Consider the following 26,920-nt stretch of genomic DNA (forward strand, 5'->3'; position numbering starts at 1 on the left):
AATTGGCCCCTAGATCATGGGATTTGGGAGAGGCAAAATCTGGGAGAATTAAGTCTTCTTGAATTGTCCCACCACAGGGTTTATTTGGGCTGGAAGTGTGCTTCTCTCACCCTGAGAATACAGTGTGTAGCCCTGTCTCATCCAGTCTTTCTTCTTGATGTAACTGTCTTCAAGGCTTAACAAAAAAAAAAATCTGAGTGTGTTAAATGGATCAATTGCTTAAATACTTTAAGAATTTAGTTTCTTTATATACAGGTGTATACTGAAAACCTATACAATAACCCATTTGACCTTTTAATTTTGCTCTACTGTAACAGCTGGTAGTAGATGCATAGGAAGATGTCAATGGCCCTGTGGGTTTCAGGAGTAAGAATCCCATTTCTCCCCTCTGGCTGCTTAATTTGATGAGACTTCTGCAGAGAAATAGTAGAACTTGGAAACACATTAGTAAGTTTTGACTGTTTCAGGAGTCTGTCGTCTTAATATTCCTAAACTGATTTCTAAGAGTAAAGAATTTTCATCAGGTGATTCAGTATTTTAAAAGCTACATTCTGCTTATTATCTTATCTAACTTTGCCCTGCAATTTTGACATAATAAACTAATATCCAAATCCAAAAAAGTTACACAACTTGGATGGTGAAACTTTTATGACTGGGGTTTCTTGATAAACAGAGGAGCAAAATGTCAAAACCCAATGATACATGTCAAAGAAATGTGTAAAAAGCCATACTGGGATGTGTGATTGATATTTATGTAACTTTTCCTGCATCTTGCATTTCAGGAAGACACGGATGCAAAATGTTGTTTAGACTCCACTTGATACCACTTAGGGGTTTTGCGCTAAGTCAGATCTTTATTTATGAAAATACTGTACTCTGATCAGGTAGTACACCTCAGAAATAGCTCTTGGTTCTTGATAAGAGTCACTCTGGGAGTGAAGAGGGTCGGGTCTAACAGCACAGGCTGGCACTTGTCAGTCACTGAGTGCATCAGCAGCAGCACACAGTTACTCCTGTCACTAAAGACCGATAAAATTCATGTGCACAACTCATAGCCTGGCAATGTTAGTATCTGTCTTGAATGTTATACTTGAAGGTGTTTTTTACACCATGGTACTAAGAGCACCCATGAAACAACTAACAAGCATCTGGAACTGGTTCTGGGCTGTCTGACAAATATTAGTGATCAATTGTGACATTGATGTGGAATTGGTAGTGTCTTATCTCCAGCCTGTTTGGACATTTGCAGGTGGGGGAGTGAGGGGGAAGGATCTGTTAGGAGGCTATTGAGTATTTTTAGAAAGACTCAGGTATACCAAATTTTTTTTGTTTTAGAGGTGATGAGCAGGAGGCAAAACCAATTATTGGAGTCGAAGTGATGGTACACTTCTAAAAAACATTAAATTGCTGATTAAACAGCTGACAGTGGTTACTCTAGTTGATTGTGTGTAAAATGTATGCATTTTGAATAGAATTATCATTTGTCACTGTACTTGAAATGGAAATATATGTGAATTGCCCTGTAACAGCTTCTGGATTCTAAAAAGAGAAATTTTAATAAAAAGGTAGCTAGTTTGTGAATTTTTGTTAAAATAGAGAACTTAAGAATTTAAACTCTAGAGCTTCTTTAAGCACAATCCATAGAGAGAATAAGATACCAATCAGTGGGAAAAGAGCTGCATCTTGGAATACAAACAGGCAAGTGCAAGGTGAGCATTTTGTATGTCCAGCTGAATTGCCATGGCTGGGAGGAAGGGCCCTTTGGGTGATGGTAAAACAGCCTGGTAGTGAAAATGAGGGAAGAACAGTTCCACTCTTGTATCTGTGTCAGTTCTAGACATAGCTTTTAGCCTCACTGAAAACTGAGATGATGGTGACGTCTAAAGGGATAGAAGCCAAAGGGTCAGCAGACCTCAGGGTAATTGAACTTCATTTTGCAATAAATGAACTGGAAGCAGATTTGAGTTGAATGCCCAAGGGATGAGGAGTGTGTAATGCGAGATGGGGATTAAGATGAGGTAATTTTCCACTCTGACTTGCAGAAGTGCTGGTAGATGAGATTGCTGCCTCAGTAGCAAGCTTCAGCTGGTATCGTGTGACTGAAAGAAAGAGACACTATAGAAAGTATGGATTATTTAAGGTGTGACTTTGAAGTTACCTTATTTTAATAGAAAAATTCTTTGAAAAATATCAAATATTTTGGTGGGAAGCTGTATAGAATACAAAAACTGTTGATTGATTGTATTTAATTAGTTGAATGTTGAGAACTGATTTGTCTTGCAAAGAAAATTGGATTGATATTCTCTTTTTATCTCATTGTCACAAGTAACTTCCCCAGTGCATGTAGTGTGATGCCATTCATTATACTTCTAGAGAAAATGGGACACGTGGGAAAGAGGGTATGGTTCACAAGAGTGGGTACTGTCAAAAGAGCAACTATTGCCACTCTGATCTGCAGTTAGTAGAGTTGGGGAAGTCCTTGTTTTCTTTTGTGAAGCCAGAATGAAAAATGAGCTCGCATATTAAATATGTTGGTACTGAAAGCAGACTCCTCCCAGTGTGATTTGGGATAAAATGGAGCAAGAACCAGATGTCTTTGAAAGACTGTGTGATACAGGGCTGAAATTGTGAGCTTCTTCTGGGGATGTGCAGTTTGGGCCTACAGGGTATTGTAGGGGTCTGTGCAGAGAGGAAGAGAGATTTGTGTGTGCTGCTTAATGGCACAATGACTGAGGCAGCAGGGAATCGTGACTTTAAGGTGAACTGTGTCATAGGATGGATGGGGCAAGGTTTTTATAGTTGATAAGTGAGACCTAATTCAGTTGTACATGGTGCTTCAGTAAAATGTCCATGTTCTTGCTACCTCTATTCCAAAAGTGTCATTTGAAATTGATGGGGATCTCTGGTCTCCTTTCCACAAAACCATTCCTGAAAGTTTTAAGAATAGAATAAGTGTCTCTGCAGAATAAAAACAAAGGAATGGTGATGGCCCTTTACAGAACACAGCAGTAAAACATGCCAGTGTGGGCAGAGGACAATGGGAAAGAGAAGGTAGTCTCAGTAAAAACAAACAAAAAAGATGTGAACATTTGCCAATCGACCTTCTGGTAATTTTAAACCTTATGTACTGGAAGACATTCCAGGAAAAAAATTAGTAATTATTTGCTCTGCTTCCACTACATAAATTATCCATACAGAATTTAGACTTTACTGATTTTATATTCTTTGCCAAGAAGCTTGTGGCACTCTGCTGGAGAAATAGCTTGTGTAAATACTTACCTTAAGAAATGCTTGATGCATCACTGTCTCTGCTGTGTCATTTGTGGTTACTAAAAAGGCCTTTCACACTGTCCCCTTAGGTTCCTGATATTATCAGCAGCATAAGACAAGTCTCTAAAGCAGCACTGAAAGAAGATGCCAAACCAAGTAAGGATAGTGAAGATGCCTTCTATGACTCTCAAAAATTTGAGGTCTTGTACTGTGGGAAGGTGACAGTGGCTCACAAGAAAGCTCCCTCCACACTAATTGACGACTGCATAGAGAAATTCAGCCTTCATGAGCGCCAGCGCCTGAAACTGTTAAATGAGCAGCGGAATAATGAGTCGAGCTTGGACTTGCCCCTGTGTGAAGAAAATGTGCCAGCTTCTCCTCTGGACAGCCCTTTTGAGGATCTGGACAGCCCAAACAGCACCTCAGGGCGTGCTGCAATGTTTACAATTGGCAGCCAGACCAACTTGACCAACCTGGCCAACACTCGTGGCTGCTTTCCAGAGAGGATTTTAGAGGACTCTGGCTTTGATGAGCAGCAGGAGTTTCGCTCCCGGTGCAGCAGTGTCACTGCAGTGATGCAGAGAAGGGTTCATGACACAAGCCTGAAAATACAGTCCCGCAGAAGGCACGCAAGTGCTCCCAGTCACGTTCAGCCCTCTGATTCTGAGAAGAACAGGACAATGTTGTTCCAGGTGTGTTCTAGGGCGAGCAATTTCCTGTTGGTTTTATACCGTATCTTCTTCCCCTGCGCACTTTGAGATGTTTTTCAATATAAGTAATGTGGATCCAGTATGGCTTCATGATTTGTCATAAATATTTTTATATTTGTTCATAAATGGTTGGAACATGAGTTGCTGAAGTTTCACCTCAACTCATGAGCTCAGGCAAATTTTAAGAAAAAATAATTGTTTATGGAGTAATTACTTAAAGGAGCAGAGCTTTTAGTGAAATAAGTATTTTATATGCAGTTCTGGATTGTCTGTGTTGGTGATATTTAGAACCTAGCTGAAAAACGTGACTATTCTTTCAAAAAGAAAATCAATGAAGACTACCATGCAAAGAAAACCTCTTTTTTTTGTGCACTTAAAAACAAAAAAACTTCACTTGAGACTTCCACAGCCTTGTGTTTGAACCAGTCTCTTTTTGATAATTTGTATTAATGACTCCTCTTTACCAGATGAGTATTCAAACATCTTTGCACTAAAGGCTTCTTCCTTCAGGCTACAGTGGTTATTTCTTCTCATGCCTGAAGTGCATTTCACACCTTTGGAACTTGTTTTGAGAAAATAGAAGGATGCATAAAGGAGGTGACCCATAAAAGGAAAAAATCTTTGTACCTTAAAATAACAGTAGGCTAAATGTCTGGATTTTGTATTTCCATTTGTTGTAAGGATCATTCTAGTTTTTATTCTCTTGGGAAAATGATATCTGAAGTGAGAATGCATTGCCCTTCAGAAAGTCACAGCTTATCACTAGTAATGAACAAGATTTACTGAAAAAATCTGAGGTCTGTAGAATAAATTCCATGGACTTGAGAAGCAGTTTGGGAAAGCTGAAAGGTAGCTTGCTGCAGAATTTACTCTTTCTTATTTGGAATAACTACAGACCAAAAAGTATTATCTTAATTTCTCAGCTAATCTATGGCATAATTTAAAAACCAAGAATTCCCTTTTTTCAGCTTTTATTTTAGCCACATCGTTTCCTAAATGTTTTAGTATTGTCTGTCACACATGATCTTTGGACTAAAATAAGTTGAAGAAAAAAGGTGGCGGAGAGGAAGAAAAACTGTTTTTTCCAAGTAGTTTTTGTTATTCAACTGAGTGTATTGTTCTTGCTGAAATATTCTTACTCAACATGGGCAGAATTACAGCACCCTGGCACCCTTGTTCCTGCTGAGTAAGCTGTTGTGCCAAAAGGTACTCTATGTGAGCAAGAAAGGGCAGGATTCTGATATTTTTGTTGCTGTAAATGCTATACCCCCAAGACAGGCATAAATTAGATTTATTTTTCTCTCCCTTAGGTTGGAAGATTTGAAGTTAACCTCATCAGTCCAGATACGAAATCTGTTGTGTTTGAAAAGAATTTTAAAGATATCTCATCATGTTCTCAGGTAAGCATTAATAAGAAGCAATATGTAGATCATTAGAAGAAAAAGATTTTATTTGTTCTTCAGCTGTATTGCCTTGCTGGTCTATAGGCAGGAGAAAAAAAGAAATGTACAATTCTTTTTCCAGAAAAGTCCAGAAAATATGAGTGCAAAATAACCAGTCTGAGCTGTGTAATAGCAGCAACTTCAATCACTCATCAGGAAACAAAGTATAAACTATTTCTGCTTTGGAAGAGTATTAAGTATGTTTTTGGAAGCAGTTATTCTCCATTTAGGATGCTCTGAGTGTACTGGTTTTGAGCAGATAAGCTCCTAAAAGCCTTCAGAACGAAAGGAGGAGAGCATCAAATCAACCCTTTGGAATAACAGCAGTCCACCTGCATAATTTCTTCTGGAGAATATGGTAATAGGTGTACCTAGCGATGTACAGTAATAAATAATTATTTCTTGTAAAGTTAAATATCGAGGCTAAGATGTTCACCTTTCCATCTTGCTCTTGTTCAACCAGTTGCTACAGACACTTTTTGACTTTGCATTCTTGAATAACTCAAAGAGGCAGTCACAATACTTTTAGGATTTTTTTTTTTTTTAATATGAAACAGTTACTTTAGAGAAGTCAAGGGCGTTCTGAGTTCAACAGAAATAAAATACTAATTTGTTCAAGGCTAAGCATTGGTTGCATAAACCTCATCAGTACTTCCTTTTAGAACTTGGGGCTAGCTGCAGGGCTCCTCTGTTACAGATTTATAGGGCAGTGATTTACTATGTATTGTGGGACTGTGACTTAGGAATATTTGTCTTTCCAAGCTTTACAAACAATGAAAAGGAGATGTCATTGCCAGTTTGCATTCTGGATTCTCTTAGTTGGTCTATAAAGGTATTTTTTATCCTATAGCTTAAGCATGGTTGAGCTGCTGCATTCGTGTAATTATCCACACTCCTTATAATTGTAAAGCAGCAGACATAACTGATGATAAAGCTCTGTGTGTGCAGTCTAAACTCAGATATCAAATAGAAGTTTTCTTGTTGGAGCCTTCCTCTTGAGGGAACCCAGATCAACAGAAAACTTGGCTCTTTTGTCATGACCTCTTAAAGCCGCCTTCTTAAAGAAATGTGATGGAAGTACTGTTGATTTAGGAACATACTGTCCTATTTGTGCTTCAGTAGGGCAAATGTCACATCTGTCTCAACCCCTCAGATGTTCTCCTGTGTAGACTGAGAAGTCACGACAGCAGTAGACTTGTTCAGGCACTGTCAGTAAGGAGAGAACTGGCATCTCACCAAACCACCTTTAATAATTATTTTTTATTGCAAAACAGAGCTCAACACTTCACTGTTCTATAGATCAACATGTGTATATGTCTGACCTTTATTACTTTATGCTTTTGAAGACTTCATATGTCACAAGAAAATGAAGTCAAAGATTAGTTGGACTACCGTTCAACTAATGCCATTTGTGTCATCTTAGCAACCCTCTGCACCTTTTAAGTTTCAAGTGGCACAGAAGTGACTTCTGGAATTTTGTTTTTAAAAACAACAGTGTGTAGTGACAATATGTTCAGTCTGTCACGTACTGCATTTCCAATTTTGTCTAGAGTGTTCTCTGAAGTGACAGGCAAGTTGCTTTGCCTCCTCCTCTCTTTTATGATATAGGTGTTTTCTTTGGAGATGGATCCAAGCAGCCGTGTTCTGATTTTTGTTGTATTTGAACTTGAGGGACTAGGTTTTCATTTGGAGAAAATCTACTATTACCATACTCAGATGATAAAAACATTGGCAAAAGCTTTAACAATAGTGAGTCATGTTCCCTGAATTGAGACTGGGAATATAGTGCTTCTTAGGAAGCAGCTGTCTTTGATCTTCTCAGTGCTGTTTTTAGCAAGGCAGTGTTCCCTGTCAAGCTGTTACACTAAGATCTTGGAAAAAAGTGACAGTAGTAATGTGTAGTAAGTCTTGAAACTTCTGGTATGTAACTCAGTCTCAAAGACTTTATTTCAGAATGTAGTTGGAATTCTGTATGTTGCTGCTCACTCCCCCCCCCTTTTTTTTTTTTTTTTTGTGTGTGTAGTCCTAACACAGAAAAGCAAGAGTCTGCTGTTACCCTGATACTTCTCCAATCCTGTGTTTTAGTATGGCTTATAAAATCAAATTTTCACTGTGGTGGCAATTCCAAATACAACCCAGCAGTCTTTAGTTGGCCCTGAAAATTCTGTTTTGCTGATGGAATAAATTCTGGTCCAGATTTATTGCTGTATTTTGTTTTGATTATATAAACATCTTTATATAACTTAAATACAAAAAACAATTTAAAAATAATTATACTACGGGTAAAATAGAACATTAGGGATATGCATTTATAGTTATTCAAATTTTTGGAAACTATACCTGTTTATAAAATAGTCCACTAATGCTCTTTTAAAATTCTTCTAGGGTATAAAACACATTGATCACTTTGGTTTTATTTGCCGAGAATCTGTGGAACCTGGGTTAAGCCAGTATGTTTGCTATGTGTTCCAGTGTGCAAGTGAGTCTTTGGTGAGTATTTATGCATGATCCTCATTGTTTCATCAGAGCATTTCCAAGGCATTTCCTGAGCAATAGGAGTCTGTTATTCTGCTGTGTCAGCTGAGCCCCAGTGCTCACATCTGCTCAGGTGCAAGATGTCAGCTGTGCCTATGCAAATTTGCAATAGGAAGTGTGAACATTCTGTTCATACACAGCCATATCCTGCTACTCTGCTGATGCAGGTATCAGTAACAAATGGGCGAATCCATATGGGTGTGTGACTGTGAGCATATTTAGGCTCTGTATTTGATTGTAACTCTTCCAATTCTAACTGTTGAGAGACTTGGTTCCCCATTAAAAGTGTAAAGACATGTATTGAATCAGTAGCAAAACTGATGATAAAACCCAAACATACCTTTCAGGGTAGGATTTAAACTAGTGGCTGATCTTGCATGTGTCTTAAGCCTACATCTGGCTTTAGCTTTGTCCCTGTAGTCTGTTTTGTTCCTCAGGAGAAGAAAATAGCAGCATCTGATCACAAAAGAAGAAAATCATAGTATTTGTGGATGTATATAACTAAAAAAAAAGTACATTGAACATAGTATAAAGTATGTATCAATTAACTGAAGTTACAGATATCACTGACTTTACTGATAACAGGTAGCTTAATAGTGTGAGATGCATACAGGAACTAATTTTGACTACTCCATTTTTATTTTAAAACTTTGACCCTTTAAAAGTAGTTGTTTCCTGTTCTGAAACATGTTTGTTTGATGACGCTGGTAACAGCTACTAACTCTTTCTCATGTAAACTATAAAATCACTTTTCTATCTAGCTGAAAATGTAATTTGTTAATCCATTGACTATCTTGAGAGTGAATAGATTTACATCACTAGAACTTCAAACACCTAACAGCACTAGATGTACCGTGGCAGCTGAGGTTGTGTTTTTGTCAAAATGGGAGCTGCTATGAAATCAGCTTTATCATTGTAATAACAGAAAATGTTACATCTGACCTATTGATAAATCTGACCATGCATAATTCAAAGGCTTAAGTGGTGTATAAAACCCCCATGTTTCTGTGAACCTCTTTGCTTATTCTAGTACTGTTATGTGTGGGCATGACCACACTGCAATATGAAATGAGCATTCCTGAGCTACTTTCAGATGCAGTCACTCGGATCCTGGTGGCAGTTTGACTCTGGCAGTGCAGAGCTTTCCAGATTCTCCCCTGTCAGGCAGGCTGTGTTGGGAGGCTTGTGTATATTTGTTCTTATATTGTGCTATAGCTCATACAATTTTAGGGTAGTCATAATCCATATGCTTAGCACTGTTCTGTGGATCTTGCATTGGAGAGGGATTGTAGCCAACTTAAAAACTTACCAGTTCATGTTGTAAGATGGACATTCACTGTTCAATGTCCTGCTTTATTGCTAAGAACAGAAAGCGCCCAAAAATTATTGGTAATGCTTAAAACTGAGAGGTTTAAAGCAAACAAAACAAACCTACACATACTGGGACACAAACTAGTTCAAATTTCTACATTCAGGTTCCTTTTCTACGTTTTTTTTCCTTTTTCCCCCCAAGTGACAGACCCTCAAAAAAGTCTGTATGTTTTTTATGTTAAACTGCATGGTTTTGTCTCAAATAGTTTAGCTTTCTTCTTCCTGCTTATAAAACAAAGTCTCAAGCAGAGTGAGGAGCTGATTCTGAAGCAGAATATTGATTTAGTTCCTAAAATTTCTCTCTTTCCTTGCTAATGCTGAGGCTGAGCAAACAGCTTTTAATACGCACTGTATTCCCCTGAAGTACAGAGAGGGGAGCTCCAAGTGTTTTGCATGCCAGGTCTGGGCGCATATTTGAATGAATGTGGAGAAATGCTGTAGCTCAACTTTTGTTAGATACAAGCTGATCTTTTCTACTGCTGGTGAGTGGGAACGTAGCACTGCTGTGTTGGTGGTGGTAGTGGCAGAGGAAGGATCAGGGCAGACTGCAGGGCAGGCCACAGAACTTAAGGCTATGTAGTGATTGTGATGAAGCTGGTAGGCAGTCTGGTATCCAGCAGAAATGTGAACTGCTGTGGGAAGCTCCTGTCTGTCAGGGATGGGTCTAAGGGGGTTGCTGCTAAAATGATTTTGTGGTGGGACGACAGAGGTTAAGAAGGAACACATGCAGTTTATATGTGCATGGAGAGACTCAGAACTAAAGAAATTAATGCTCTCTATTTAACCAGCATATATTCAAGCCAAAAATTCTCACTTGTGGTTTCTTAAAAGAGTGGGTGCTTTCCCAGTAAGCTTGAGTAGCTGTAGTTAGACATCAAAATTACACTGTCTGGCAGATCTTAAAGATGGTTATTATCTACAGAAAGCTGGGAATTCAACCTTGATCTCTTTAGAAAATAGCAAATGGGTTTATATGGTTTTGTCTCCTTTCCTTTAATTGTAAAGCACCTGTCTGAGATGTGATTTATAAATCTAATTTTGTGTCTATGGCATGTATTTTTGATTATATACTCTTTTCCCTCCTTCCCATATAGGTCGATGAGGTAATGCTGACCCTGAAGCAAGCCTTCAGCACTGCTGCAGCCCTGCAAAATGCCAAGACGCAGATCAAACTCTGTGAGGCCTGCCCTATGCATTCATTGCACAAACTTTGTGAAAGAATTGAAGGTAGCAACTGAGTTTATCTTCTAATTGTGGTTTGGTGATTTTTCTGGAGGAATAACTAAGACAATGTAAGAGCAGAGGGAAAAGTATCCCAGTATGCAATTCTTACTGTTACTTAGCATTTTCTGTATTTAGGCAGGGTGTTAGCAGTAATGATACTGCAACACAGTATAATGTAGCTTCTGTTATAAATACATTCTCTTTCATTATCATACCTTTCTTAAGCAGACCCACAAAACCCACCAGTTGACCTTCCACTTGTTTGTTGTTTTTTTTTTTTTTTTCTCAAGTTGCATACTTTCAAAATGATTCATAAAAAGACAGTCATGATGAAGAAGGATCTTTCTTTCCTGTGCATTCCTCCTTTCCTGTGTGGGGTTACTTTTTCCTTCTTTGTGTTTATTCCCTCACACATTTGAAGGTCTGTTTATATTAGAGGAAAATAAATTATTAAGTTAGGAGATTAATATCTTATCAAGAAAATTAACAACAACCTGCCTTCAGATATCAGTAGATAAACTTTTTTAGTGTCTCTGGAAGTGAAATATACCAGAACATATGCAAAACGTCTTACAAGATAGAATTAAAAAAAAAAAAGTTAGGATCCTGTTTTTATAGCCACTCTGCTATGTGTCCTTGCAAAGCATTGTATGCAAAACCAAAAAGCAAGTATGTTACAAAAAGCAAATAGTCTTGTGTTTTGTGGTGTGGTTATGGTGATGCTCGAGTTTTACAGTTCTCCCATTCATTGAAAGTCACTGTTGCCACTTGCTTCCCTCTGGTGGATGAAAAGCCAAGTGTAAAATCTTAGTGGGGTGAAATTTTGCTAGGCTGTGACTTACAGTTTCTATGTTTAACAAAAGGTATTCACCTATAACTTAGGTGGTAAGCCTAAGCTGGGAAAGTTTTTTGTAGATTATAACCTATAGAGGCCACTGTATAAGGCATTATAAGTAATTTGAAAAGTACCCAGTATCTCTCTTAGGGCAACAACTAGAGTACTGTAGTAGTAGGTTCATAAACTTTCTACTTAGTGACTGAAAAACTTATTTTAGTGTCCCTTTTTTTAATCCATCTGCTTTGAGTCTAGAAGTTTAGCAAAATCAAACCTAAAGCTGCATGATTTTGAAAAAAATATTTTATTTGTTCTGATTGCAATTTTCTATGAATGATATCTACCTTAGATGGAAAAAATCTTCATCTGGTTCAAGGGGCTTGTTTTCACTCATATTTTTTGTCACTTCCTAGAATACCTCTGTGACAATATGTGCACATTATGGAGTAGCAGAATTTCTATCATTTATTCTTAATTTTTTTCTCTTACTCTTAATTTTTCAGTTAAAAGCATCTGAAAACTTTCAAATATCCTATGTATTGATTATCTCACCCATTATAAGCTTGATCTGTTCCTTTCTTCCTCTCCTCCCGTATGGTTGTCAGGCTTCCACCTGTCAGTGATCTCTTGGCATTAGGATGGAAGCCACTGGTGGGGTAGGGAGCATGACCTTTACACAGGAGCCAGACACTTAACTGCTGCTGGTTATGCTTTTGCTCCTGCTAAAGAAAGGAGACAAAGCCATGTGGTTTAGCAAAACCTCATTTATATTGTATCACATATACATTCAATATACAACTGTCATACTGTTAACTTGTATAAACTCAAAGGCAGGTTTATATCTTCTACTGTCATTTTGGTCAAAAAGTGTTTAGAGAATTCATTTGAGAATCTTTAATGGTCCATTCTTTTCCTAGGACTCTATCCACCAAGAGCCAAACTTGTAATTCAGAGACATCTGTCATCGCTAACTGACAATGAACAAGCAGACATTTTTGAACGTGTTCAGGTAATACTTTAGAAGCTGTTCTTCCTAATTTGAAAAAGACCATGATAAAATAAACTAGATATTTTTGGAACAGGTCCAGCATTTTCAGAATTTGTCTTTTCTGACTTACTTTGGCACAATATTCTAGTGCTCTAGTGGATGAAGTATACAATGATTTAGGCTTCCAAATGCTGTGCTCCTCTCTGTATTCCTGAAGAATAGAGTGGCTTGGTTTCCTAATGCCGCTTAGAAGGCTGTATAGTAACAGTCTTAGAAAACAAAATGTATGGGCATAAGGCTCCCTTCTCTCTACAGCCTGCAACATTTTTCAGTTTTTGTTCTATCTTGCTCAGGAGTGTGAGGGCACACAGACAGGATTGCAATTCCACATAATAACAGTGCGCTCTGATGTTTGGTGTATCAGTATATTAATTTCAAGGAATACCTACATAGGAAGGAAAAATAAGCAAATCATGACTTGAAAGACAAACTCCTTGTTTTACTGTTACTGACAGAAAATGAAGCCTGACAATGACCAGGAAGAAAATGAACTTGTGATCTTACATCTCCGTCAGCTCTGTGAGACTAAGCAGAAAACGCATATCCACATTGGTGAAGCACCGTCGGTAAAGCTTGGGTTTATTTTTTAATATTATTTATTATAACTTTAATATTTTTATTATTCTTCTTCCCCTTCCCAGACTATTAATATGCTGTTTTAATTACTTGTAGGACCACTGCTAGATTTCTTCAGGAGTACCTGTAGCTGGGTATTATAATTAAGAAAGGACTGTACAGGAAAAGGAATCTGGTTTAATTTTTAATTACTTGCCTGGGTTTTATAAGTTGAGGGGTACACAACAGGAAGAAAGACAACCAATTTATTTTATGACTGTATTTTCTTATAGTGTGAGGATAACTCTTCTTTTTCTCTCCCCTTTGATCCTCACACCCAAGGAATAACATCTAGGAAGAATAAGAATGAAGAGAGCATCAGTTTTAGTTTAAACTCTGAACTTATCTTGCAAAGGAAATGGGCAACAGTATTGTTAAATTTATATGCTTTTACAATATAGTCTTTGGGATGGAATGTGCCTTTAACTGTGGATTTGTTTGTTTGTTTATGAGACTGTTTTGGTTTTTTGGTTTTTTTTTTTTTTGAAGGAGGGTAGTATGTTTGTGGTGTTTTTTTTTAATAAGGCCAAGGGTATTTTGTTTCTTATGTAACCTGGTTCAACTCTAGTCTTTGGAAATAGTCTTCACAATTAAAAAAAGAGTTGCCAAAGCTGAATGGTGTCCTTGCTGATTTCAACAGGTCATTTCTAACAGTGCGATTCCAGAAGGCACCACCAGTGGTGGCCGGTTTAAACTTGACATTCTGAAAAACAAGGCAAAGAAATCCTTGACTAGCTCTCTGGAAAATATCTTCTCAAGGGTAAGTTTAACCACTCATTATCATCAGCTGTCCCAGATATCCTTGACAGTAAAGACCTGTAAGATTTTTCTTTTTGTCCTCAATATGATAAATGCTTAATGAAGCAATATCCCTTTTGTGAAGTCGGAGAGTTACAGCTAGGTTGATTGTGATTTAACTGTATTAGAAAGTTTACTCTAAGGCCACACATATTGAGGAGAAAAAAAGACAAATTTCTGAATAATGAACATTCATTGTAGGTGGCAAGCGAGCTAGCTGAGTGTTGTTGCATGTGTTCCTTCAGAATAGAATTCAATTAGGATAGTTGCATGATCCCATAAAGAGACATGTTATTGGTTTTGCAAAGTGTGAATAAATTTCTGTGCATATATATGGGAAATCTCTCTATTCTGAGAAGTAATACCTTCCAGCTCATTGCTCAAATTGTTCACGTTAGGCACTAAGAATCTTTAGAAACTAGTAACAAAGTTCCTTTTGCAGGGAAAAAAAAAAAAAAGCAATAGTCTTAAAAAATGAGTTGATCTTCATTTTAATGTTCCTAGCCAGGTATGATGTGAAATTACAGATAATCACTGAGACTTTCTTACATTAAGTAGTCTTTTGGTAAAGAAGTCTGAAAGGCAAGTTTTGCTTAGTGTCCTCTGCTCAGATGGGTGAGTCAGAGAAGAGGCATATAGAGAAGTACCTGAAAAAGGCTGTGTGCCTGTGTATCATTACAGAGGAAATGTGATGATCTGAGTACAGGATAATTTGGACCAATGACATTAAGTTCCTTTTACTTGTAACTTCAAAAGCACTAAATTGCACTTGTCCTGCAGTTTACATGGATATGTCATAAAGTGACCTACAAATGTAGGATCTGTAAAGGAAACAAAATACTCTTAGCCAGAGAGAATCCTTAGTACTTACAGGTAGGTGTCAATTTGATCTAGGACTGAAACTAGAATTAAACTCTCCTGGTCAAATTTGACTTCTCTTGTGTAGCAGACTTTACAAACTAGGGACTTGGTCTGAATGAATATGGAGAGAAAGAAAGAGGGAGTGACTGTATGTAAAAAGAGAGCAAAAGAGTGATGGCAGGTTGCAGCAGTTTGGAATATCAGCAAATGGTGACAGCTACAGTTGTGCCTTTGATGTGTCTGGTTTCTTTTCCACATCTAAGGGACATGTGACCGGCAAGTGATCTAACTCTAGTGGTGGGTCACGAACCCTGTGGTGTCTGTGAAAGAAGTCATCACTGAAATAAAGCTTTTACAGCCATGCTGGCACTCCAGTCATGTCAAGGAAAAGTCATTTGGATGAAATACACTGCTTAAATTGAACAATCTCTGAAAGGAAATTTCTTATAAACAGATGCTAGGGGGTTTTTGGTATAGTATGTTTCTTCTCACCAGGGCCACTGAGACATGCTGCATATTATAAGGTTCTACCACAGTCCATGATTGAATTCAAGAAAAGGGGACACCTGAATCTGAATTAGGGCCATTGTGAGTTTGCTGTTTATAAAGCGGATCTGTGATTGTGCGAAAGGTCGTCTCATCTTTACCTTGACCATACAATAGATCAGGAACAGCAGTATGTTGCAGTGAGTCATGATACACATAGGGGTTCATTTTTGCAGATCCACCTAAAAGCTACATAATACAAGACCAACCAAAAATGCTTGGGGTACAGCTCAACCACTAATTATTTGTTTAAAGCAGGTACATACAAGTGTCTTTGTGCAGGTGTGCTGTGTGTTATGTGCATACATGTGATACACAATTACTGTTTTAGTAGTTCTTATTCTTCATCAGGCTATTACAACAAGCCTCACAGATCCTGGTTAGTTCTTAAAGGTATTTAGGCACTAAATACCTATTGGTGTGGTAGGTTTTTCCCTCCTTAAGCCAGATGCAGATGGTATTGATGCAATAGAGCTAATTATGCATAAGTTGCTGTCTTTATTTAAAAGTACATTTAGTAACAGAGAGACCAAGAAAGTGCTTAAATTTGTTTTGTTTTGTTTTGTTTTGTTTTTTAAGTGGCATTCAGCATCTTTTTATAGATATTTTTTTTTAAATAAAAGTTAGAAGTCAGTGTAAGTTGGGGAGTCTTAGCCTCAGTCTTAGGGAAGTTAGAAAGAAAGAAGTATCTAGTAACCAGTATCTAGGAACACTTTAAGTGGATGGCTTCTTAGCTATGCAAATAGCATCAAGTGACACTATAAGCCACTCACTACTTGCCTTAGAAAACATGTTGGTTTCTGTGCTTTGGCTTCACATAGTCCAGAGGAATGTCTCTTCTTCACTTGTTTGTTTTGCTGGACTGATCTTGTTTTTGTGAGGTTTGAACCAAAAACAGGCTTCCTAATGAGGTACCTCAGAGAAATAAATACAACCTTTCTTTGACCTCTTGATCAGATTTCATCCACTCTAGGCTGGACTCTTCTGTTGTTCTTTCTTAACCAAAAAGTCCTTCTTACCGTGCCAAAAGTGTGCATTTTCAAAGGTAGTGAGAAACTTCCAACTTATACTTCACTCTTGGTTTTTTGGGAGATTCAGTGAAGAGATGCTTCAGGCAGAGTATTTATTGGTAGTGCACTTAAGTGGGATAATGCACTTAAAGGGCACTCTAAGTCTTGAAAATAACTCCTACCAGGAAAAAGTAGGCTAAATAAATTCTGGTGATGTTGACAAAATTTCCCCTGGAGTTGCAAGCATACCAAGAGGAGCTCTGTCTATAGTTTTCCTAAAACCTAGGCTATTTTTCTCCTGCTGAAGTACTGAAAGCAATTTGCCTCAGCTGTCAGAAGAGTCCAACAGCAAACATAACCAGGGAGTTAACATTAGGAATAAAAGCTAATCAAAACTGTTGTGGATCTATTTCCTTTTCTTGTAAAACTAAAGGACTGTTAAAAATTCAGCAAAGATCCTTTAGCATAAATTCCTAGCAAATTTGCATCATGTTTATCTGCATTATAAATGAAAAGTCTTGACTGGTGCTCTTTGGCTGGATTTGCTGCCAAGAGAACATTTCTCCACGGTTAGTTAGTACTTTTACTCCTTTTGCCCAAGTGGACTTAATTTGTCTGAAATGTTTAGCCATTGATAAACTGTATCTCGTAGGACTGTACTGTCCCAGATGCATCCATCAGGAGAAGTGCATGCACAGTAGTAAAATCTGGAGTTTTTTGAGCTCAACTACTTAAGCTGACTTAGTGATTTTACCTCAGAACTTTCAGGAAATACCCATTTGCCTCAAACAATGGGTTAAAACTCCTGGGAGCAATGTGGGAGAAGATGCAGTTTGGCCAGCTAAAGCTAAATGTTACTTTTTGTAAAGTCCAGTGCTTGATGCACAGTCTTTGGTCTTATGTCAGACATTTCACATGCCTGAACTATCCCGTGTTCACCTATGCAGGTATTGCCATCTTTGCCTAACCTTCAGAAAAACAGGAAGAAGACCAGATTAAATTTCTTGCCTTCTTTCTCGCAGGGAGCCAACAGAATGCGAGGCCGCCTGGGAAGCGTGGACAGCTTTGAGCGCTGCAGCAGCCTGGCTTCCGACAGGGTACGTGAGGAGCTTAGCTCAGACTGGCGCTGTCGTACACTGCTGTCAGTGGAGCGTAAATACGGCACTCTGCTTTAATTTGAAGGAAGTAGAACAAAGCGCATCAGCTTGCAAAACTCAAAGATGTTTCCACTGGGAGGCAGAGGGTGTAAGAAAGCTGGGGTTTATGTTGACTTGAAGCTTCAGCTTTAATCTGATTGCCAGTCATTTTTTCCTACACTTCCCTTACTTTTACAAAAAGCAAGGAATTTCTGGTTTCTGCTCTGTTTACTGAAGTAATTAAGGAAGGTCATGTCTCAACAAAAGGAAGTTCTCTGAAGGTGAAGAATCCTTTCTGTAAGTAATAGTTTCTTTAGGGAAGTAAGAATTTTTGACCTAAGCCCAGCTGCTGGGGATGCTGTATGGTAGCAAGAGGGCGGAACTCTGTTCACTTTCTTATTTCCTGTTTTTAAAGTTTTACCTCGCATGAGGGTTGGTTGTTGGCTTTCCCAGGAGGTGAAGATTCTGTTATGGTTTTCCTGCTACAGCTACTCATAAACTGGCTGTGTAATAACAGTTTCTCTTCCAGGATGTCGCTGTGACGGTACAGGAAGTATGCTCGCGATATGTCGAGGAAACTAGCTAAAAGCAGTTTCCCTAGTCTTTTCCATTCCTGTGTTTTCCTGAAAGAGACATAAGTCTGGTAGCTGGGGTGCCAGTCCCTGTGAGAGGATGCCTGGATGAATTAGTATGTTGTTTGTGTTGCATATACAGTTGTATTCCTCCCTCCGCTTTCACTTTTTGGAAGAAGGACGCTGCTGGTTTGGAGTGAACTCTCAAAGGATGTCTGGTTTGGGTGATAATTAGCATACAATAGGCCATGACCCAGAAGGGGAAGAGGCTTTGGTGCCCCAGTTCTGGCTGCCCGTGGGTTAAGTGAGAGCTCTCATAGGGCACAGAGCCTCAGGCCTTACTCTGCCAGCACTTCCTTTCAGGACACTTCTCCGGGCGATTCCCCACCAGCTACTCCTCCAGCATCCCCGGTGTCCTCAGCCTGGCAGACGTTTCCCGAGGAAGGCTCGGACTCCCCGCAGTTCAGGAGGCGCGCGCACACCTTCAGCCACCCGCCCAGCAGTGCCAGACGGAGGATAACCTTCCAGAACGGGAGGTCCCTGAGCGCCCGCTCCCCGCTGCTGCGGCAGAACGGCGTGGAGGCGGCCAGGTGAGTCAGGGCATGCTGTGCCACCTGCCCGCGGTCCCTGCCCTCCCGGGGCTCCAGCCTCACCCACCTCCCTCCTTGGGGAGGCTGCCACACCCCTGCTTCTGACAAAGTACGTAAGGAGCTTAGTCCAGGTTGGTTTCTGCACTTTTCCGGGGCTGGTTTGTTCATTTATTTATTTATTTGTTTTCAGCCTGTCTTCTCTGCCTCTGAGTAGTTTGGTACTTTGCAGTAACTTAATAGTCCCTGAATTAGTGGTTCAGGGGAGGCATCAATCCATCAAATTGATGATTCGACCGGATGCCCATGCCTTTCTGTTTATTTATTTATATGTGACCTCTGAGCTGAGCCTTTTTGGCAGTCTCGTTAGTCAGACCCTTTGGAAAAGAGGCTCTCAGTGCTTTAAGTGGCAGAAATGGCAGCCTGAAACTTTTATGCTGGGATGAAAAAGGCACTAACAGCTTCAAGTTTCCATAGCCATGTTAGTCAATCTCAGAGAGTATGTCCAGCATTAAAACTGGCAAGGAGTCTTGCAGAAGGACAAAAGGATTAAATAGATCCACTGAACTCTGAGGCATGTGATTTCCCTATTTGCCTTTCTCCAGAGCTTCTCTCTGTAGCTTGTCTCTGTAACTTTCTGCTTCCTTTTTGGAGACTCTCCAGCTATTAACATATGGAACACTGCTCCTTCAGGAGTTCCTTCACTCAGCAGATGTCCCCACAATTCATTGTGGGCCTCTTTGGTTGTGCCTTCATTTTCTCCTCTATGCTGGCTACCTGCAGTAAGTGCCTATACAAACTCCAAACCATTTACAAAACTCAGGTCAAGATGAGCTGAAATTTTTTCTGTTGGAGGACCACATTCTCCAGCCTATTGTCTGTTTCAGTGCTTAGCTGTAATTCTACTGTTTGTGGCCTCTTTCTAAAAATGACTTTAAATAGTAATTTGTCACCTATTTTATATCTACATTAAAATATCAGTGTGAATGCTGCACCAACCAGCTAGTAGAGAAGGGCAAAAAACTGTATTCTGTTTTAAGAAAATGGATGGGAGTGAAGAGTAAGAAACTAGCCTTTGTTACATTGTGTTTCCAGAGATATAAATAATGTGTTTTTTACTGAGATAGACTTTTTTCCCACTGACCATGTTGTATGCAAACAGGAAACCCTGATAGTTCAAAGTGAAGGACTTGCTGACTATATTAGTTTGCAATAACTTGTAAGAAATCACTGATTAAGTGGCATCAGCAGTTTTTTAGTCAAAACAGTTTGTAGCAGTATGGTTCTAGGCTGGGATTTTTCATTCTTTCATTTTGAGGATTAGTCATAAATTTTAAGCAAAAGAAACTGAATTAATTTTTATGTCCCCTCCAATACTTGTCACTACTACTAAGCAATGTTTAACTGTGGAGTGGGACTACCTTTCTTAATGTAATTACTTCACAAAAATTTATCCAGCTGGACTGCATTTTCATAATCTCTACTCCCTAATGTGTTGTTTACAAAAGTAAAAGAAAACTGAAGGGGAATAAACAATGTGGTTTATATTGGAAGAATGTTTCTCAGGATAGTTTCTGAATGTTTAAGAGAGTCTTTTATTTGAATATGCTTTGGGAATAAATGAAGCTAAAGAAATAAGGTGGTCTCTCTGTTCTGCAATGTCATTGAAAAGTTTTTAATAGAAGTCAGCTCTAATAGCAAAATCAATATCCCCCAGAGAACCTGCCCAGGAATGCACATGGTACATTTTATCTTCTGGGAAACAAAGTTAATTTAAGCCCAGAGGAGGTATTTGGCCAGTGTCTCTAACCTGGTGGTTTTGTTGTTGTATCCAAATCCGTGCTGACCCAACTGCTGTGTTCTCTTGTTGCCTGCACAGTCCTGTGGTCGGGGTTCGGCGCGCTCTCAGTGAGAGTGAATCTGCGTCACCTGGTCTCCCCTCCTCTCTCTCTGCCCCTTCTTTCCTGAAAACCTTTTGCCAGGGCTCAGGAAGGTTGCTCCAGCACTCAGAAAGTGACCTCCCCAAGAGGTGAGAGCGTTGTCTCCTGCCTAGTTCTCCAGTGCCACTAGCTTAACAGCAGGGTTCCCAGTGGAATGCAGCACACGGCATCTCTCCCACTCTGCCTTGTGCTCCTGCATTTCTCACAGACTTCTGTGATGCAAATGGCCAAACAGGCTTTTGGATCAAAAAGACTGTTAAAACTAGAGGCTTCTATGCTGACATCAAGTAGCTGTCACCTATTTCTGTTGCAGTGTTGCAAATCTGCTGCATTGGTTTGTCACACGAAATGCAATGGATTTTAGGAGTGTTTTGCCAATTTAATGCTTTCTCTGCTGAATGCAAACCAGCATGTGTTGCCATGATCACTGGCATGTGAAAATAAGAAAAGAGCAATGTGAAGAGTGTACAGTACTAATGTGGGATGCCTGTGCATGAGGAAGGGGAAACACCAAGTTAACTGGGTGATACTAACTGTGAGATGTTTAGAGAGAATTATCAAATAACTTCCAGTTGAAGTGGATTTGGGAAGAAGCGAAGGTATGAAAAGTGGCAAAAAAACCTCCAAACCCATCTCTTACAGACTTCCTCTAATTTGGGTTCCAGTCCAGCTTTGTTTCTATGCTCCCTTTAGATAGCAGAGTTGGTCCAAGCTGAACCAATGCCCAGCTCAGTTTGTGCAGGCAATGGACAGCATTAAACCCAGCTTCTGGGCTTGGGGAATGAAGGATTGAGTATTGTATGAAAACCGTATTTCAATGCCAAACTGAAATTACTGAGATAATATTTTTGGAATTGGTTATGCAGGCAGGTTCAATGTACTCTGTTTCATTAGAGTGGAGTTTTGAACTCTTGGGGTGGGGAGATCTTCAAGGAGTAATTCCCAAAAGACCACCATGTTTCTACTTAGATTTTACAGTATACACATTTCTGATATAATTTGATCTTTAATTTGTATGGAGACTCTTGTGGAAATGGGATCTCATTAATTATAGGTCTTGCTGGGAGCAAGTGGGCCTGAACTGCCATGGTGAAGAGTGCACTGTTAGCGTCTGGTTGGATTTCTGAAGGGAATGCAACAGACATGGTCAGAAAGAAGTGCTGAGTGAATAATGCTGATGTGATAAGGGTTACTGAGGTAATCCATCACTTCAACTGGCTAATGGAGAATGAAATATATTGTCCAATTGACAGTGGCCAAAACTTGCAAGTGTATGTTAAGCCATCAGGTTTAGGAATGAGAGGAAGTTCTGATTTTTTACCATGTGTTTTTTCTTGTGGGTTTCTTCTTTGGTTTGTTGGTTTTTGTTTTTTTTTTCCTTTGGTTCTTTTTCGGAGAGAGGACCACCATCTATCCCAGTAGGATCAGTGTGAGGTGTTCCTGGCATTCTCACATGAGTGAGTACATGGTAGGCTGTAATCTAGCACAGTGTGCCAGTGCTTTGCAATCTGCAGACTATAAGCTGTTTGACTGTTAGGAACCCTAATTAAAACTTCAGTGCATTTTCCAGAATAATCAGGGTTACTACACATTCATAAAATGTGGAATGCCTATTGCACATGAGAAAAATTCTGTAGAGTCTCACTTCTTTATTATGTATCTTTGAGATTACATACAGCAGTCATCTTTTCTTGGTGTTCTGGCAAACTTCAATGTGCAAGAGCAGAGACATTTTCAGCTGGAATTCGTTTTAGAAAGATTTTTGAATTGTAGCAGTCAGATGGGCTTATGCAAAGAGAATGTTACAGAATGGCATGGGATTTTTTATGGGTTTTTTGTTTGGTTGGGTTTTTTTTAGCATTTTTTTAATTGAATCAGAATGGTTTGAGTTGGAAGGGACCATAAAGATAATATAGCTACAGCCCCCCATATAGTTCCTTTCTTTAATAAATGAACAGTATAGTGAATTTTGGCATCAACATAATATTTATAGGTGCCTTCAGAATGTATTTATGGCATTATCAATACATTACTCTGGAGAGAAGGCAAGGATGGAAATGTTCTCCACATAATCTTGACTTTTGACAAGTGTGTTGTGCAGCATTGAACAGAATTGCAGATAAAGATTAAAAAAATATCTGGTCAATATAAAGGTAAACAAGATTTTTTAATATAAACACTAAAGCAGCACTTTAAAAAATGGAACAATCTTCAGTGTAGGTTTGACTAGCCCACAATTTCTCTGTTCATTTTGTTACTGTGCCAGGAAAATTTAAGCTGAATTTGAACAGATTCCCTTTTTTAAAACAGTTTTGTGTCTCATGAAGGAAGTAAAATACTTGAGAATATTCTTTAAACAAAATAGCAGAAAGTAATTTGAACAGATTCCATTTTTTAAAACAGTTTTGTGTCTCATGAAGGAAGTAAAATATTTGAGAATATTCTTTAAACAATATAGCAGAAAGTAATTATTCAGAATAAAAATATATGACAGGAGTGAGAACCAATAGAGGGGTGTAAACTGATATAAACTGGTTTTTCTTCTTCCCAGATGGGAGGAATACGTCATGTAGTAGTCTTACGTGTAGGTTTCTGCCAACTTAAAGTGCTGGAAAGTTGAATTCTGTATTTCATCTGGGGGATTTTGTACCATCTCAACCTCCAAATTGTTAAGTAGGTTGCATTTATTCAATTGCTGCTTAGAGCAATCAAGTGGAGAAGTTGAAATGAAAGCAAAATGGGGGAAAGTACAAGTCTTGGCACGACCAACAATAGTATTTATTCACAAGTTATTTGGCTTTCATGGACTCAAGTGGAAAATAATTCAGGTAAGTATTATGTAAAGAGTTCACAAGAAATGGGGTAACATGGTTGTTTTGTTTAAATATCGGTCACTGGGAGAATTTTAAACAACAGTTCTGGGAAGAAATTTAGATAATTAAAACCAAGCAATGAGAATATCTGTAATCTGACCAATTTTTTGAGATTTCTTCTTTCTTTCCTTTTTATTTTCTTTCCCTGAGGTAGTGGTCTCATCTTCATGCTATGCATTATCTGATAGAATAGTGAATGGGTGAAACTGAGTTGCAGTTACCTGAGATAAAACCTTACATGATCGGTACTCTGTACTCTTGAGTACCTGAGGTATTACTTCGAACAGCTTACGGGTGAAAGTAGAGACTGAAATATCTGAGGCATTATACTGAATTTACAGCTGTTCAATTTTTTTTGTATACGAGCTGATAAATGCATTTTGGTTTCTGTATTGGGTCAGAAGAGTAGGGTAAGTAGCCCTACAGAGAACCATTATTCTCCAAACTGACTTTTGATGCGTATGTCTTAAATACAGAATATTACATTGTTATCTTTTTCCAGAGATTCTTCCATTAGGTGACCTTGCTTCCCTGTAGATGGTAAGATGTCCACCTAAGATGTCTGCATAGGGGGTAGTGAAAACTCTGCTCTGCTTTTCAGTAGCAATGACTGAACTTTATTTAGGGAGTTATTTTTCGTGCTCTGGAGATTCTTTGCCTTAGTCTCTCCACTTACATTAATGAACCTCTTCATTTTGTGGGAGCTGATAGCTAATGTTTTTTCTTTACCCCCACCCTGTTTAGAGAAACTGTTTTATGCACCAGCCTCATGAATCTTTTCATTAGGGTAGGAGACACCACCATTTTACTCTGACTTCTTCCTCCTTTTGCTCTGTAGGGAATTTTTTCACACCTTCAGGAGCTAGGAGTTGTCTGTCTTGAAATTAGGAAACTCTCTTTGAACCCTTTCTACCCTCCCTTTCCTAAATCTTCATGTTTTCCTGGGTTAATATGACATGGTGTATTTCTGAGCATTGCAAAAGTTTTCATTTAATCACTTACTGGACAGCTCTTTGAAAGAGAAGGTGATTCATATTAGTTGCTTAAAATGACAGGGGATTTTTGTGAAGGGAGGATTTAACAAGAGAAATACAGGTCTTCAGAAATGTATGATTTACACACTTCATGATGTAGCATAGGTGATTAATTCATCCCAATGTAAACTCTGTGACTCAAATGCTGTAAACAGGTTAGTTTCATGCCCAAAAATAGCCACCTTCTTATTCTGAAGTTTGCTACTATAAATTTAACACTATTCATATGACTGCCTAGAGGCACATTAACTGAACATAGATTTTTGTACATAGCAGTAGAAAAAAACTTTTCATTCCCTTGTTACATAGTGTCTGTTTAGCAAGCCCTGGAATGACTCGGTTTTTGTGTTATAACGTGATGATATGTAAGACTTGAAATAGTAAGAAGTAGCTCTGTTACAGTTATTTATAGAAACATAAGTTAGAATTATATATCTCCAAACTCAGTATCACATTTTCAAGAGCTGTTGGACTGAAATACCTTTGAAAACCAGCACCTATAAGTTCAGAATTGGTATTACAATCTAAGTAGTCTGTGTTTGGCTACCATGAGCAGTGGTAATCATCATCATCAGAGACACAGAGTTAGACAAAGAAGGTTGTCACCATTTCTGTTTAGGTCAGTACAACATGGGGATCTACTGAGACCACCTACCAATAGTGTGGTGCTGTAGGGAACTGGGGCACTATGGAAGCTAGATCAGGAGTGGAGAACAGTGCAGACTATGTGTCATTAAGGACTCCCAGCTGGTATTGCTGTTCTTAAGAGGAGAGCAGGGGCTGGTGCCTTGTGCTGGGGAGGTGAGTTTGAAGTCACAGTTATTTCTCTGCCAGGAGATGGAAGGAGGGTCTGATACCTTGGTATGATAGTGAGTCTGGTTGGTCACTCAGGCTTACAAATATCAGGGAGCTGTTGTAGATCATTAGCATAGTGACAGCTTTGGTGACCAAAAAGGCCAGTCCTAGCTTGGTGAATTTAGCACATTTATTGAGCACAGAGTTCTACTTATGAAATGCTGATTAAGATAGTGTAGCTGGTAGACTGGTGTAGCTGAAACTTGATAGTCCTCCCTTGCAGATCTCTCCTGTGCAAGCCAGATGTGGGGGGATGGCCTCCAGCTGGAAAACTGCAATCACTTGCAAGTGCCTTCCCACTAAAAACATAGTGAATGTGCTGGGCTTTCCTTTCATCTAACTTTTTAGGACCCTTGCACTATAGCATCGAAATTTGTTACTGGATGAAGGTTTGAAGTGTAGTTACTGCTTTGATATAGCAGTTTTCCCTGTGATGAAGAAGAAGCTGCAGAAACAGCTCCTCCTGTTTGATGCTCTCTTCCTAAAAGCTAGTAATTGTGCCTTGTGCTGTTGATGTTATGTGGAAGGATGAGTGGCAGATAATCAAAGTGCCCATTGCTATACAATATCTGTGCACCTAATTTACCACAAATGCAAAATTCTGAAATATTTCTGAAAGTGGATCAAGTACTTATGAAAGTTAAATGTCTTCCTCTGGCAGTAGTCAGTAGAAAGGTGTAATTGGTGTGTCCTTCCTGTAAAGCTTTCCTGTATCTTTTTGTTTCTTCCAGCAGCATAAGATACTATTAAAATTAATGTGTAATTATATTTCTGCATGGCAGATGAGAAGATCTGCCTTCTGTTTGCAGGGTCTCTGCTGCTACAGCTGATGAAACATGAGGACATGTGTCCCCATTTATCCAAGTGAAGCATGCACTTCTTGAAGCTTAGGAAAGAGACTAGATGAGAAGGCAGAACATTGTCTTCAATGAAATATTCACCTGTGAGCTCAGCATGACATTTAAAATGGCACTAAATGGAGTGCTGTGCTCCACTGGAGCACCATCTCTGCTTTTAGGGGTGCTACATCAGATCACTCCCAGAAGACTGATAGCAAAACAAAACACATTGCTCTCAAAGTTAGAGGCTAAGTATTATCCTGTTTCTCTCTTAGCTTCTCAAAAAGTTAAGCTTTTATTCTGAGCTTCCAGCTGAGCCTTGTATGAATGCTATGAATGCTTTCTAGTGCAAACTTCTGTGCAACAAGAAAACAACTGGGCACTTCAGTATTCAAGGTGAAGCTCATACACAGCACGCTTTGCCTTCTTAAGCTTCCCCACAAATGCTCCTGCAGGTTTGGTTGTACACTAGACAAAGTCAATAAAGGTTTGGAGTTTTTTTTCCCCTACAAGAAATACTGACTTTAAATACCCCATCTGCTTTTTCTTTCCTTCAGTGATGGGGAGGGAAAGAAAAGAACATCAACCTTCTGCAGCAGTGAATCTCTAAATGCTGCGGGGGCCACGCTCACACCTCGCCGCATCTCCTGGCGGCGGAGAATATTCCTGCAGGTAGCTTCACCTATGAATAAATCTCCTTCCAAGATGCAGCATCCAGGTCTGTGTGTGCTTTTAAAGAAAATAAACAAGCAGTTGTTACTTAATACTGTGCTGAACTGCAACGTGTGATAATATGAAAGGGAGAAGAGAGTCAGTGTG

General features: G+C 39.0%; 1 protein-coding gene across 5 annotated transcripts in view; it reads left to right on the forward strand.

The window, feature by feature from the left end:
• The window catches only part of TBC1D4 (TBC1 domain family member 4), a 109,018-nt gene that overhangs the window by 64,419 nt on the left and 17,679 nt on the right, over positions 1–26,920 (forward strand). For 3 of the 5 annotated variants that reach the window (XM_072928169.1, XM_072928172.1, XM_072928173.1), the window contains exons 2-12: positions 3,360–3,962; positions 5,291–5,380; positions 7,808–7,912; positions 10,423–10,555; positions 12,305–12,396; positions 12,891–13,001; positions 13,691–13,810; positions 17,288–17,362; positions 18,337–18,563; positions 20,440–20,589; positions 26,659–26,819. In XM_072928169.1, coding sequence (XP_072784270.1) covers positions 3,360–3,962; positions 5,291–5,380; positions 7,808–7,912; positions 10,423–10,555; positions 12,305–12,396; positions 12,891–13,001; positions 13,691–13,810; positions 17,288–17,362; positions 18,337–18,563; positions 20,440–20,589; positions 26,659–26,819 — 1,867 coding nt within the window. The remainder of the gene's footprint in view (positions 1–3,359; positions 3,963–5,290; positions 5,381–7,807; positions 7,913–10,422; positions 10,556–12,304; positions 12,397–12,890; positions 13,002–13,690; positions 13,811–17,287; positions 17,363–18,336; positions 18,564–20,439; positions 20,590–26,658; positions 26,820–26,920) is intronic. The other 2 variants (XM_072928174.1, XM_041715769.2) reach the window with 1 other exon arrangement.

The sequence above is a fragment of the Taeniopygia guttata genome, chromosome 1, assembly GCF_048771995.1.
Source record: "Taeniopygia guttata chromosome 1, bTaeGut7.mat, whole genome shotgun sequence".
NCBI classification, from domain to species: domain Eukaryota; kingdom Metazoa; phylum Chordata; class Aves; order Passeriformes; family Estrildidae; genus Taeniopygia; species Taeniopygia guttata.